This window comes from Labrus mixtus, chromosome 2, assembly GCF_963584025.1.
Source record: "Labrus mixtus chromosome 2, fLabMix1.1, whole genome shotgun sequence".
NCBI lineage: Eukaryota > Metazoa > Chordata > Actinopteri > Labriformes > Labridae > Labrus > Labrus mixtus.
This window is the reverse complement of record NC_083613.1, coordinates 12,939,585-12,952,574: the sequence shown is the minus strand read 5'-3', so window position 1 is coordinate 12,952,574 and position 12,990 is coordinate 12,939,585. Positions and strand designations below refer to the sequence as shown.

The following is a 12,990-nucleotide window of genomic DNA, read 5'->3' as shown; positions in this document are numbered from 1 at the left end:
CGCTGACACACACCAACATTGCTGAACAAACACACACACTGGAACGCCAGCCACTCGTGACTCCGTGACAATCCGGGACTTAAATCTTTTGTTTCAACAGATCCTAAGACCTTATTAACTCAATTAAATGTTCTGTAACAAATGTCTATGCGACACAAAAACACAATTTGTTATTTCGGCCAGTAGAAAATATGTTTGGCCGGTGATTTTTTTTTTCATCTACCTGCCACCTTGGCCTGTGAGTCAAAATTAATTTCGGACTCTGCACATCAGACATGTGACTGCAGGAGCTGGGGATCGAGCCCCCAACCTTCTGTTTGAGAGACCACCGACTCTACCGCTGAGCCACAGCCATCTCTCCCTTTTGAATCTTAAGCATTGTGAAATATATATCTAGCTGTCTTTTTTCACTTAAACTTTCGCTGCCTTTTGAAGCATAAAAGATGAATTAACATTGATAATAAAAAAAGAACGTAATAATACACAGAGTATGTGTCTTTTTATTTTTTTTCAATTCTTTATTTAGAGGATGGTTGAGAACATTTTACAATAAGCCGTGCAATTAATGAAAGCATAAAGGGTCGGCAGTGAAAGTCTGCAGCAAACATCTAGATATTCTTGAAACCCTTTTCCCCTCAACATCCTTGTTTTTTTTTTTTTTTACAATATCTATCTTCTTACTCTATAACTATATACAATCTGTAAAGGGATGTGTAGTTACATTGATTTTCATGAATATGTAGGGAGACAGTTCAACATGTTTTCTACGCCTGAAAGCGGAGGGCCAAAGAGCACAGATAGGCAAAGTACAGAAAAACAAATATATAATGCACGATATCCGTACATCAATACTGTGATGAATAAGGGCTGAAACTTTGAATGAAGGGTTTTAAAGGTTTGGGCACTTTAAAAGAGATCAGCCAGAATAGAACAATAAAGCATCTGAAGAAGAGTTCTGCTCACATGACATTCTGTAGAATAAACTGCTCGCTGACCCGAGGTCTGCAGAGACTTTAAGTTCCTCTAAGAGTGGTCTCATCACACTGCTTTTCTCTCATGCCTTTTGCTGCTAGTTTACCTCGCTCTGTGTCTGTGTGTGTATTATAAATATAAATTAATTTGAAGTAAGTTCACTGGTTTAAACAATATGTAGACATTTAAGTTAATATTTTATACAATTAAATCCTGGATTAAGTAAATCTTCTAGCTGATACTACAGTCCTTGATAGTAGTGCATGTTGACAGGTCACATCTGATTGCAGGTCAAATATTCTGTATTATATTTTATACTGCTTGTGACTTGCTTTTTTCCACGATTAATATATTTAAAAAAATGTTGAAATGTGGATTAAATTAAGGTTAAATCATCCACTACTTAAAAGAAATAAAATCATTTTCCAGTCAACAAGTATTCATGAGGTGAAAGCTTAACTTAACTAGAACATTGATTGAACATTGAAGAGTTATATCTGTCGGGCTGCCTCAGATTTTCCTTTAAGATCAGCCCGTTGTAAAGGATTGAGCAGGCCCAACACAGACACACACACAGCTCCACTCGGCTGCGAGTGATTTGGTTGGAGTACTGCAGAGGATGACAAATAGCTACATAGCGATCGATCGATATGAGCACCATGTTCCCCACAGAGGCCGAGGTAAGAGTGAAGACTATAATGTGAGACATAGCACACATGAGATCTCCCAGCAGCCAGCAGGTTTCTATGAACCGCACCGTTTCCACCGGCATCACCAGCAGCCCGACAAGGAGGTCCGAGATGGCCAAGGAGAGCAGGAGCAGGTTGGTGGGGGTGTGAAGCTGTCTGAAGTGAGAGATGGAGATTATAACAAGCAGGTTGAGAACAACAGTGAGGACAGCAATGGAAGAGAGCAAAGCATAGAAGAGGATGGCCTCAGTGCGAGGGCGCATTATACCCCTGCAAGACGAGTTGAGGAGCTGAGGGTAGCAGAGCTCGGCTCCCTGCTGGTCATCCATCATCCAGCTCTGAGGGGAGATGGTAACCTGATCCTGCTGAGCTCAGTCTGCTCTCTGAGTGCCAGAATTATCACAGCTCACTTATCCCTGTCAGCTCTAGGTCAAAAGGCGGCTGTAGTCAGTATTGTCTTTTCTTCTGATCTCTCCTCCTCTTCCTCACCTCTCCCTTGGTTATTCCCCCCGCCCTCCTACCGTTTAATTCCACTGTTACATGATGCAACATAAAAGTTTAATGCAACCGACAGAAAACTTTTCTCTGAACTGTAAAGCTTAAAGTAAACTGTAAAAGGGCCGCGCTATAATGCAGTTCAATGTCATCGGACACTGGTTTGCTCTCCTTTCCCCAGACCAACCTGCTGACATGTTTTGGGGCTTAGCCTTCATTATTGTGGCCCCCAACCTATGGAACTCTCCGGGTAGTTATCTGCAATGCTACATCCTTGGATTTATTCAAATAACTTTTGAAAACCTAACCGTTCAGCTCAGCTTGTGGACTTGGTTAATTGTGTTGTCTTGTTTGTATTCTGATGTAAAGCACCATTGGGTCCCTTCAAAGGCGCTCTATAGATCATTATTATTTAACTGTGCAACTGATGATTGGGGATGAGCTGCAAAAAAACTCTTCCTTCAGACCGTCGTTTCCGGCCGCAATACTTACGTCCCTGTTACATTTCGCCTTCAATCTTACTGTCAAAGTGACCCCACACACACCGCCCTGTGTGTGTGTGTGAGGAGCTCCCGCTGTGACGAGTAGGAACCAAAGACCTCAATTTATTACTGTACCTTTCTCAGTTGACCAGGTACTGGAGACCCCTTCCTATACGGCGTGTGCAAAGTAGCTGACTACCGTATAAGCTGGAGCTCCATCAATGACTCTGGGTGGTGGAAGAGGAAGAGCAGCAGGAACCAGCAGTCTCTCACAACCAGGCTTGACTTTAAAAACATGGAAAGTTAGGTGGATCTGCATGGACTTAGGTAACTTGAACCTCACTGACGAGGGGTTGACAATCTTCCGTATTTGAAAAGACTTCTTAGACTGCTGTTGGGATCTCCATGTGTTAAAACAAAGGTCCGGGCCTGCAGCCAATACAGAGGCCTGAGTACAATAACTTTAAATGACTCTTACTCCCAGCATGCCCTGCAACATCTAACACATAGGTGTTAAGTGTAGGGTCGATAAAATTAGTCTCCTCTCATTGTTCTATATCTTCACATGCTTCCAGCTTCAGAGGTGACACCCATCTCTACCTGGCCTAATTCCACGGCCTTGTCTCAGAGTTTTGGCGCTGTTGGGGTTGTATCAAGTCAACTTGAGTCAACTGGTTATATTCTTTAATAATTATATTTAATTATTAATAATATAAATAAAATATCATCAAACTATGTTTAATCTCGTTTTGGGGCACCACCCTGTACTCATGGAAAAATAACCAAAATATCACTCAAATCAGTCTCAGTTATTTAATTACTAATATTGTTAATAATTAATAACTATATTTAATAAATTGAAGGCGTGAAATCCGTACACAAGGCCTTCGCACCCAGCTTATATCACAATGTAAATACACCAGTAATCACAAACAACTGCTCTCTTAAAATTATAACAGACTTTATTTAAACAAAGCAACACCAATAAAAATCAATGAACTTAATCAAACAAATAACTATTATAAATCTATCTATAAATAAATATTACTAATCTAAGCAACAAACATTATCAAGCAAGGCTTGTGGAAGGGGTGTGAATGTGTGTGTGTGTGTGTGTGTGTGTGTGTGTGTGTGTGTGTGTGTGTGTGTGTGTGAGAGAGAGAGAGAGGGTGGGGAAGAGAGGGGGGAGATGGCTTCGTCGCTCACGATGGCGCACACCTAACAAAGACCTGGGTGTGTGCGTGTGTATGTGTGTCTGTGTCTGTGGATGAAAGAGAGAGAGAAGGGGGGGAAGATTGCTTCGCCCCACGTGGTCGCCCTTCCGATGGCGCACACCTAACAAAGACCTAATGTGGCCTTAATGTCTAAAAGAGACCGAGTTCGGCCCTACACGATCTGTGTCTCTGAGGCGTCTGGATGGCCGCAAGTGTATAGATCTGTGTGTGTGTGTGTGTGTGTGTGTATGTATGTGCGTAATGGCGCGGTGGTGGAGTTAGTCTCCAGATGTACGTCTACACGGGAATATGTGTGTGTGTCTGTTAGTAAAAGGGGGAGAAAAGAGGATAAAAGAGGAGAGTAGAGGAGAGTAGAAATGCGTGCCTGAAGAGGCCGGATCACAGTCCGAATCCCGCGCCACAACTCGGAGTAATTCCCTTCATTCACAGAAACAAACCAATGGCTGAATTCAAGTTAATATGGCTTACACTGGCCTTTCGGATCAGGAGAGTAATACCCGGTTATAACGCTGTTACGCTAAACACATGTAGGACGCAGCGGTCCGAAACAACAACAAGAGTTTTAAACAGGTAAAACTCAGGACGCGGCGGTCCAACAAAGATAAAAATTACAGTTTCTGCATCAATCAAACAATTGTTAAACACACTCTCTAAAGCTAATTCTGCCCAGACCTAATTAAGCCTCACTTGTGAATCGCTTTGCCCACGATTGGTGAAGGAAAAAGGAGTCCGGCGATAAAACAGATCTCCTGTCCGTCCTGGTGCAGAGGTGTCTGATGGCGGCGAGGGTCCCTTACGGCAAGAGCGGCTTCGTTGGTTCTCCGTTGAGTGGAAAGATGTACGTTGATGTCCTTTCGTTGCAGGACGGAATAAGACCGTTATCTTTCTGATAATCTGTTATAGTCTGACGCTCTCCGAGAAACTGAGATGCGTTCACTGGACAATCCGAGCTCGGAATTCAGAACACTGCCGGCCGCGGATTACCTGCGCGCCAAAACTTAGAACAAAGGAAGATGGTTGCAGAAAACAGGAGGTGAGCTTGTGTCTCCAAACACTTGAAGTCAGCACGTGGAAAGAGAGAGAACAATGGAAGTCTTGGAGCTTTGTAGCCTGGCCTGCTCCATGGGGGGTCTACCTCAGGTCCCCTCCAATGAGGAGAGAGAGGTTCCGGTCTCTTCTTACTTCACACGAAGGTGAAGTACTGCAGGGGATTCATGGATTAAGAGTCCTTTTAGGCCTCTTTGTGATCTCAGTGAATAACTCAAATGAGGTGCAGGCCCAAGTCCATTGTTTGACTGTCCTAAGCCTGCGTGGCCCAACACTGCTCATCCGTATCGTATTAAAAAAAGCACAAACGGACTGTTTGTGTTACGACACGCAAATCAACAGAGTGAACAGTGCACCGCTCTCTCTCGTAAAGTGTCAATGTAGCTCGCCCACCAACGATCTAACTCCCTCTGTTAGGAATATACACCAATAGAAGATACAATCGGCATCAAGGGGAATGCCCACAAAACATCACATCCGGTTTGGGCTGAGAGGGAAAACAAACCGCTAGACACAATGCTAAAGGCCTGCTGTGTTCCCTTCGTCTCTACAAATAAACTGAGAAAGTTAAATCTGAGGTTTTAAATGTTCTCCCACAGAAGCACAGAGCAAAGTACAAGAGACGGGAAGCGGGAGGAAGAGCTTAGTTGCCAGTTGGATCCAAAATTTAAATGTGTATGCCTGTAGTCAGAACTGCATCACTGCAGTACAGTTAACTTAAACATAATTTTTACCTTATACAAACTGTCTAAGATTGTTTCAAGGGGACCATGTAGGATTAACAGTTAAAAGGCAAGTGAAATGCATCCCATATTTTGCTAAATGAGCTTTATTAATGGTTGTCCAGTACCAGGTTACAAAAAATTGACATACCATTCATAGAGTTTTTGCCCTTTAGGAGCAGCGTGCTTTAAGCGAGTGTCAATTAAAATATGAAACGTTGCTGGGGGAATAATAGCTGTCTCGTAAATGTTTCAGGGAAATCTTATAAAAAGTCAATACAAACCATATAGGAGATGTGTGGCAGTGTGCGTGTGTCAAAGACGAAAACTCGCTCTGGATTTGTACACTTTGGCAGAGCAGAGACATGGTCTGCAGATTTAGATGAAGTCTTGAGGCATTTTAGAAATCTAGTTACTCGATTTACTCGAGGACTCGTTTCAGCCGTACATGATATTGTGTACTAGGCTAATTATACTTTTTAAATAGATTTGTAGTGCAAGATTTGATGCTTTTTATGGTGCCATACTGAGAAACATTGAATATGAGCAGTATGTACATGTAAGGGTTAATCAGAGCTCAAATCACAAATAAGAAACACTCAGAGTCTCTGTTGATTAATTGTCAATAACCGTCAAAGTCTTGTGCGTAACAACACATTAATAAGAGCAAAGAAAACACAACAAATTATCAGAGAAAATAAAAAAGGTTCAGTCGCTTCATGTTAAAGATTCATGAATGCATTAAACAACCTGCTGCATTAGATTACTGTGATGAATAAGGGCTGCAACTTTGAATGAAGGGTTTTAAAGGTTTGGGCACTTTAAAAGAGATCAGCCAGAATAGAACAATAAAGCATCTGAAGAAGAGTTCTGCTCACATGACATTGTGTAGAATAAACTGCTCGCTGACCCGAGGTCTGCAGAGACTTTAAGTTCCTCTAAGAGCGGTCTCATCACACTGCTTTTCTCTCATGCCTTTTGCTGCTAGTTTACCTCTCTCTGTGTCTGTGTGTGTATCATAAATATAAATTAATTTGAACTCAGTTCACTGGTTTAAACAATATGTAGACATTTAAGTTAATATTTTACACAATTAAATCCTGGATTAAGTAAATCTTCTAGCTGATAGTACAGTCCTTGATAGTAGTGCATGCTGACAGGTCACATCTGATTACAGGTTAAATATTCTGTATTATATTTTATACTGCTTGTGACTTGCTTTTTTCCACGATTAATATATTTAAAAAACATTTTGAAATGTGGATTAAATTAAGGTTAAATCATCCACTATTTAAAAGAAATAAAATGATTTTGCAGTCAACAAGTATTCATGAAATGAAAGCCTGACCCTCCCCCCCCTCCCCTGCATTGAATGGAAGTCCCCTCTGAGAGATGTAGACATCACTCAAGCCTGCAAGTTCCCTCTTGGCAACCTATTTAAAAAAACAAAAAAAAATAATGTGTTTATAATTAAACACATCGAAAGTAAATGTGGTATTACTTTTTTGTATTTTTAACATTACCAGGAAGACCACACTTGGATAGTGTAGACTGATAGTCCCCTCTTAGTTAGGTATGCGTGTATGTGTGTGTGCATGTGTACAGTTTGGTGTATGGTCTTGTGTGTGTGCTCTAGTAACAGATCCGCGTGTGTGTTTGTGTGTGTGTTGTATGGGATGGTTCAGGGTCCTTTATACATGTGTTTTGGATTTCATAGGTGTGTTTGAATCTATTTGTTTATATTCTAATAACTGTCAACTGATCATCCTTTTCTGACGGCTGCAGCCAACAATCATTTTCACATCTCATCACACTCATGATCATCATCTTGTTTAATCTTAAATTTAAATAAAAGTTTCATTTAGATGATGCAAAGCCCCCCAAAAAAACTCAAGTTTCAGGTAACAAAAGAATCGTCTGTCATTAACTAGAACATTGATTTTTCAGTAATGTGCATGAAGAAACATGTAACATTATCACATTTAGAACAGGGGAAACAACATTTACATTCACATTATTGCTTAACAAATGACTTTTAATAAGTTGAATAACAAGAATTCCCTTTTGTTTTACTAAACGTTGCAGCTCTCGACTTCAAACTGAGTCCCTAATCTTTCAAACATCACGCTGCTTAGAGGGAGTAGAGCAAAGGAGAAATAAGGAAAGGCACAAATGCACAGTGTGATATCAAACATATGTACAACAATCCAGAAATCACACATCCAAACCTAAAGGACAGGTGCAGAGTCAAGCAAAAAAAAGTGGAAGAGAAAGACGGCTCGCACACCTCAGGGCTCCAATATCCCTGAAACGTATTTCACCGGGGTGACAGTCTGAGCAACACCTGCTCTTCATCACCCTGGTGGAATACATTTCTAGAGCCTGCAGTGTGCTAGATGTCTTTCTCTTTGTTTCAGTGACATCAAACATATGACATAAAACATTCGGCATGTACACTGATCACTTTGCATACCTGACAGATGTTTGATAATTGTTAACACTCAGGCTAAACAGGTGATAAATATCATATCTTTAAAGTATGTTAGTCAGAGACGAGTACTGCTCCAGGATCTTCAGTGTGACAATGATCTTGATTGCTTTTCTAAACCACGGATAGAACAAAGCATATATGAGAGGGTTCAAACAAGAGTTAAAGTACAGCAGCCAAGTCACGATGGCCCACGACGATGCACTGTTTGATATGTCTTGTCCTGCAAGAGAGGGGTAGTAATATGGACAGAAAGTTATCAAAAACACCAGTATGACTATGCCCAGAGTCTTGGCCGCCTTTCTCTCTGATTTCATTGCGGTGATTCGAACCTTGCCGACTGCAGCCCCTGTAATATGAGTCTGCATGGCACGAGCCTGAGACACTGCCACGATAAACACTCTCATGTACAGAACAAGGATGACCACACAGGGGCCGATAAAGGTGAACACGAGGTCCACTGTTCCTGACACATAGTTAATCACCACCACACACTCCCCAAAGCAAGAGTTATATCTGTCGGGCTGCCTCAGATGTTCCTTTAAGATCAGCACGGTGTAAAGGATTGAGCAGGCCCAACACAGACACACACACAGCTCCACTCGGCTGCGAGTGATTTGGTTGGAGTACTGCAGAGGATGACAAATAGCTACATAGCGATCGATCGATATGAGCACCATGTTCCCCACAGAGGCCGAGGTAAGAGTGAAGGCTATAATGTCAGACATAGCACACATGAGATCTCCCAGCAGCCAGCAGGTTTCTATGAACCGCACCGTTTCCACCGGCATCACCAGCAGCCCGACAAGGAGGTCCGAGATTGCCAGGGAGAGCAGGAGCAGGTTGGTGGGGGTGTGAAGCTGTCTGAAGTGAGAGATGGAGATGATGACAAGCAGGTTGAGAACAACAGTGAGGACAGCGATGGAAGAGAGCAAAGCATAGAAGAGGATGGCCTCAGTGCGAGGGCGCATTATACCCCTGCAAGACGAGTTGAGGAGCTGAGGGTAGCAGAGCTCGGCTCCCTGCTGGTCATCCATCATCCAGCTCTGAGGGGAGATGGTGACCTGATCCTGCTGAGCTCAGTCTGCTCTCTGAGTGCCAGAATTATCACAGCTCACTTATCCCTGTCAGTTCTATAGGCAAATGGGCGGCTGTAGTCAGTATTGTCTTTTCTTCTGATCGCTCCTCCTCTTCCTCACCTCTCCCTTGGTTATTCCCCCCTCCCTCCTACCGTTTAATTCCACTGTTACATGATGCAACATAAAAGTTTAATGCAACCGACAGAAAACTTTTCTCTGAACTGTAAAGCTTAAAGTAAACTGTAAAAGGGCCGCGCTATAATGCAGTTCAATGTCATCGGACACTGGTTTGCTCTCCTTTCCCCAGACCAACCTGCTGACATGTTTTGGGGCTTAGCCTTCATTATTGTGGCCCCCAACCTATGGAACTCTCCGGGTAGTTATCTGCAATGCTACATCCTTGGATTTATTCAAATAACTTTTGAAAACCTAACCGTTTAGCTCAGCTTGTGGACTTGGTTAATTGTGTTGTCTTGTTTGTATTCTGATGTAAAGCACCATTGGGTCCCTTCAAAGGCGCTCTATAGATCATTATTATTTAACTGTGCAACTGATGATTGGGGATGAGCTGCAAAAAAACTCCTTCTTCAGACCGTCGTTTCCGGCCGCAATACTTACGTCCCTGTTACGTTTCGCCTTCAATCTTACTGTCAAAGTGACCCCACGCACACCGCCCTGTGTGTGTGTGAGGAGCTCCCGCTGTGACGAGTAGGAACCAAAGACCTCAATTTATTACTGTACCCTTCTCAGTTGACCAGGTACTGGAGACCCCTTCCTATACGACGTGTGCAAAGTAGCTGACTACCGTATAAGCTGGAGCTCCATCAATGACTCTGGGTGGTGGAAGAGGAAGAGCAGCAGGAACCAGCAGTCTCTCACAACCAGGCTTGACTTTAAAAAAATGGAAAGTTAGGTGGATCTGCATAGACTTAGGTAACTTGAACCTCACTGACGAGGGCTTGACAATCTTCTGTATTTGAAAAGACTTCTTAGACTCTACCCACAAGGGTAGATCCCGGGTGCTGTTGGGATCTCCATGTGTTAAAACAAAGGTCCGGCCTGCAGCCAATACAGAGGCCTGAGTACAATAACTTTAAATGACTCTTACTCCCAGCATGCCCTGCAACATCTAACACATAGGTGTTAAGTGTAGGGTCGATAAAATTAGTCTCCTCTCATTGTTCTATATCTTCACATGCTTCCAGCTTCAGAGGTGACACCCATCTCTACCTTGCCTAATTCCACGGCCTTGTCTAAGAGTTTTGGCGCAATCAGTAATCAGTAACTATCTGGTTCTAGCACAGAGAGAGATTCTTTCCTGTTATTCTCGTCAATGTTGGTGAACGCAATTAGACAGGAGTGCTACAGACAGCCACTGTCACCTGAAGAAGAGTACACCAAGGAAAATCTACTCCTGCCATCAGAAAGACAATAGAGCATAAATCTGACTCCTGCTGCCGTCTCTTTTCATCTGCCATGGAAACCTGGATCTATTGATTTTAACATGCAACACATTGAAGACCAACCGAACTTTGAAACAGTCATCAGAAAAGTGATTCCAATAAAGGCTTTAGTCTGGTCACAGAATAGTTTAGGAAGGTTTATTTTATAACAATTGATAATTGTGCATTATTGTTGACTGAACGTCACATTCTGTTTATTATCTGCTGTAAGCTGCTGCATTTGTTTTTGTTGCTGAACCGCTGTGTTCGCCTACCTGTGTTTAATCACTGCTGTACAAGCTTACTCACAGTTAACGTCTTTCACAATCAGAAAGACCAGTGTACCTGCCGTTGAATCAAAGTCCGGCCACTGGCTTTCTGGTGTTTAAGTTATAGTTACTGAACTCAGCTCAGAGAGATCAAGCTAAGCCACGCGACATCCTTTGTCTTTGTCCACCATTTTGTACCTACGTGACGTAGCTCCACATAGTGCTCTCATCTGCCCTCTATCTTCCCCCCTCTCTCTCTGTCTCTCTTTCACACACACACACACACACACATCGGCATGCTGTTTGTTTGTAGATATTTTGTTTGATTGTGTTTCATTGATTGACTTGACAATTGATTGGCTTTGTTAAATAAATTCTGTTATAACTGAAAGAGCAGTTGTTTGTGATTACTGGTGTATTTGCATTGATATATAAGCTGGGTGCGAGGGCCTTGTGTACGGATTTCACGCCTTCAATTGACTAAATATAGGTTATTAATAATAGTAATTAATTAACTAATTTGAGACTGATTTTAGTGATATTTGGATATTCTGTTCTCTGATCTCAGAGTGGTGCCCCAAATTAATTAAACTAAGTTTAATAATATTGTTAATTTATATTAATAATTAAATTAAAATAATTGTTAATAATATGACCAAATTTGACTATATAAAACCCCAACAGTGGATAACCGTACTTTCTGGCCACCTTGGTAGTTGGGAGGCACGGTGCGTTGGCGATTGGCAGTTCTTGAATAAGGTTCTTTCGAGCTGAGGTGGCTGGCCCTGGCTTGAACCCATGTCCAACATCAATAGCGGATGAAGGCCTCGACTGAAGGACAGAAAACCTCCTTCTCTTGGACAGGAAACAACAGAAGTTGGAACCCCTTTGCACATTGGAGAGGGGACAAGCCAGTGGCAGAGCTGGTAAATGTGTTGTGGGTATATTCCACCCACAAAAGCTGTCGAGACCAGGATGATGGGTCCTTGGAAGAGACGTCTCCATCTCCTGGTAATACATTCCATCTGCCCGTTGGACTGTGGATGGAACCCAGAGGACAAACTAACAGTGGCCCCGAGGAGAAGTGAATCGGGACTTGATGGTCTGGATGGCCTCATCAGCTGAAGAGTACCACCGGAACAGCACTTTGGAGGAGGTCAGGGCTTTGAGGGGACCACCTACTGTGTTGTAGCTCCGGATGAACCTGCAGTCACCGTTGGCGAACCACAGAACCCTTTTGAAGTTGGTTGCGGGAATCAGGAACGGGCCAATGAAAAACTGGAGAAACCTTGGCAGTGTCCATCTGGATGATTCCCTGCCCACCAATGTACTCCAGGAATGAGACAGACAGGGAGTGAAACTCACACTTTTAAGTTTTGACAAAAAAGTGAGTTCTCCAGGAGGTGTTGAAGGACTGTCTAAACATGATGAACATGTTCCTCTTTATTCTTGGAAAAGATCCGAAAGTCGTCCAGATAGACAAACACAAACTTGTTCAGCATGTCTCTGAGGATACGATTGACCAGGGCTTGAAAAAAGCTGGGGCATTGGTGAGAGTGTGACAGTGGGAGTATTGGTAGTCAGAGGCAGACGGGTAATCAGTCCAAGGATGAGTGTGGGAAAGCCTTACATGGAGGCGAAGAACAATCTTGCAACAAACTGGTGAATGGGAGAGGATTAAGTACCTGTTTGATTACGGATGATCTGCAGCTGTGTGCCCAGGTGTACTGAGTTGCTTGATGAGTCTTGAGGCTTGATTGTCCCTGACGCCCAGCCAGTATCATCGGACTGTGTCTTGCCTTAACCACCGCCCGACCCCCAGGCTCCACCATTGGACTGTGGCGTCCCAACCACCAGCTGACACTCAGCCACCACCATCAGACTGTGTTGTCCCAACCACCAGCTGACGCTTAGCCACCACCATCAGACTGTGTCATCCCCACAATCACAGCATCCTCATTCATGCACGGCCTGCTCCGATCTCTACCTCAGCTGTAAGGAAGTGTGGACAACAGGAACGTGAGGAATACAAAGTAAAAATCCTGCCAGCAGATTATTCCATATGCTTTT

The 12,990-nt window shown here is 43.0% G+C and overlaps 2 protein-coding genes across 2 annotated transcripts; both read right to left on the bottom strand.

The window, feature by feature from the left end:
* Positions 1–1,432: 1,432 nt before the first annotated feature.
* Positions 1,433–1,993, bottom strand: LOC132994007 (trace amine-associated receptor 13c-like). The gene has a single exon (XM_061064068.1). It carries the CDS (start codon positions 1,991–1,993, stop codon positions 1,433–1,435), a length of 561 nt encoding a protein of 186 aa, XP_060920051.1.
* A 5,629-nt stretch (positions 1,994–7,622) lies between these two features.
* On the bottom strand, positions 7,623–9,194 carry LOC132954570 (trace amine-associated receptor 13c-like). The gene has a single exon (XM_061027163.1). The coding sequence runs from the start codon at positions 9,168–9,170 to the stop codon at positions 8,175–8,177; it is 996 nt and encodes a 331-aa protein (XP_060883146.1). The 5' UTR covers positions 9,171–9,194; the 3' UTR covers positions 7,623–8,174.
* Positions 9,195–12,990: the final 3,796 nt, after the last annotated feature.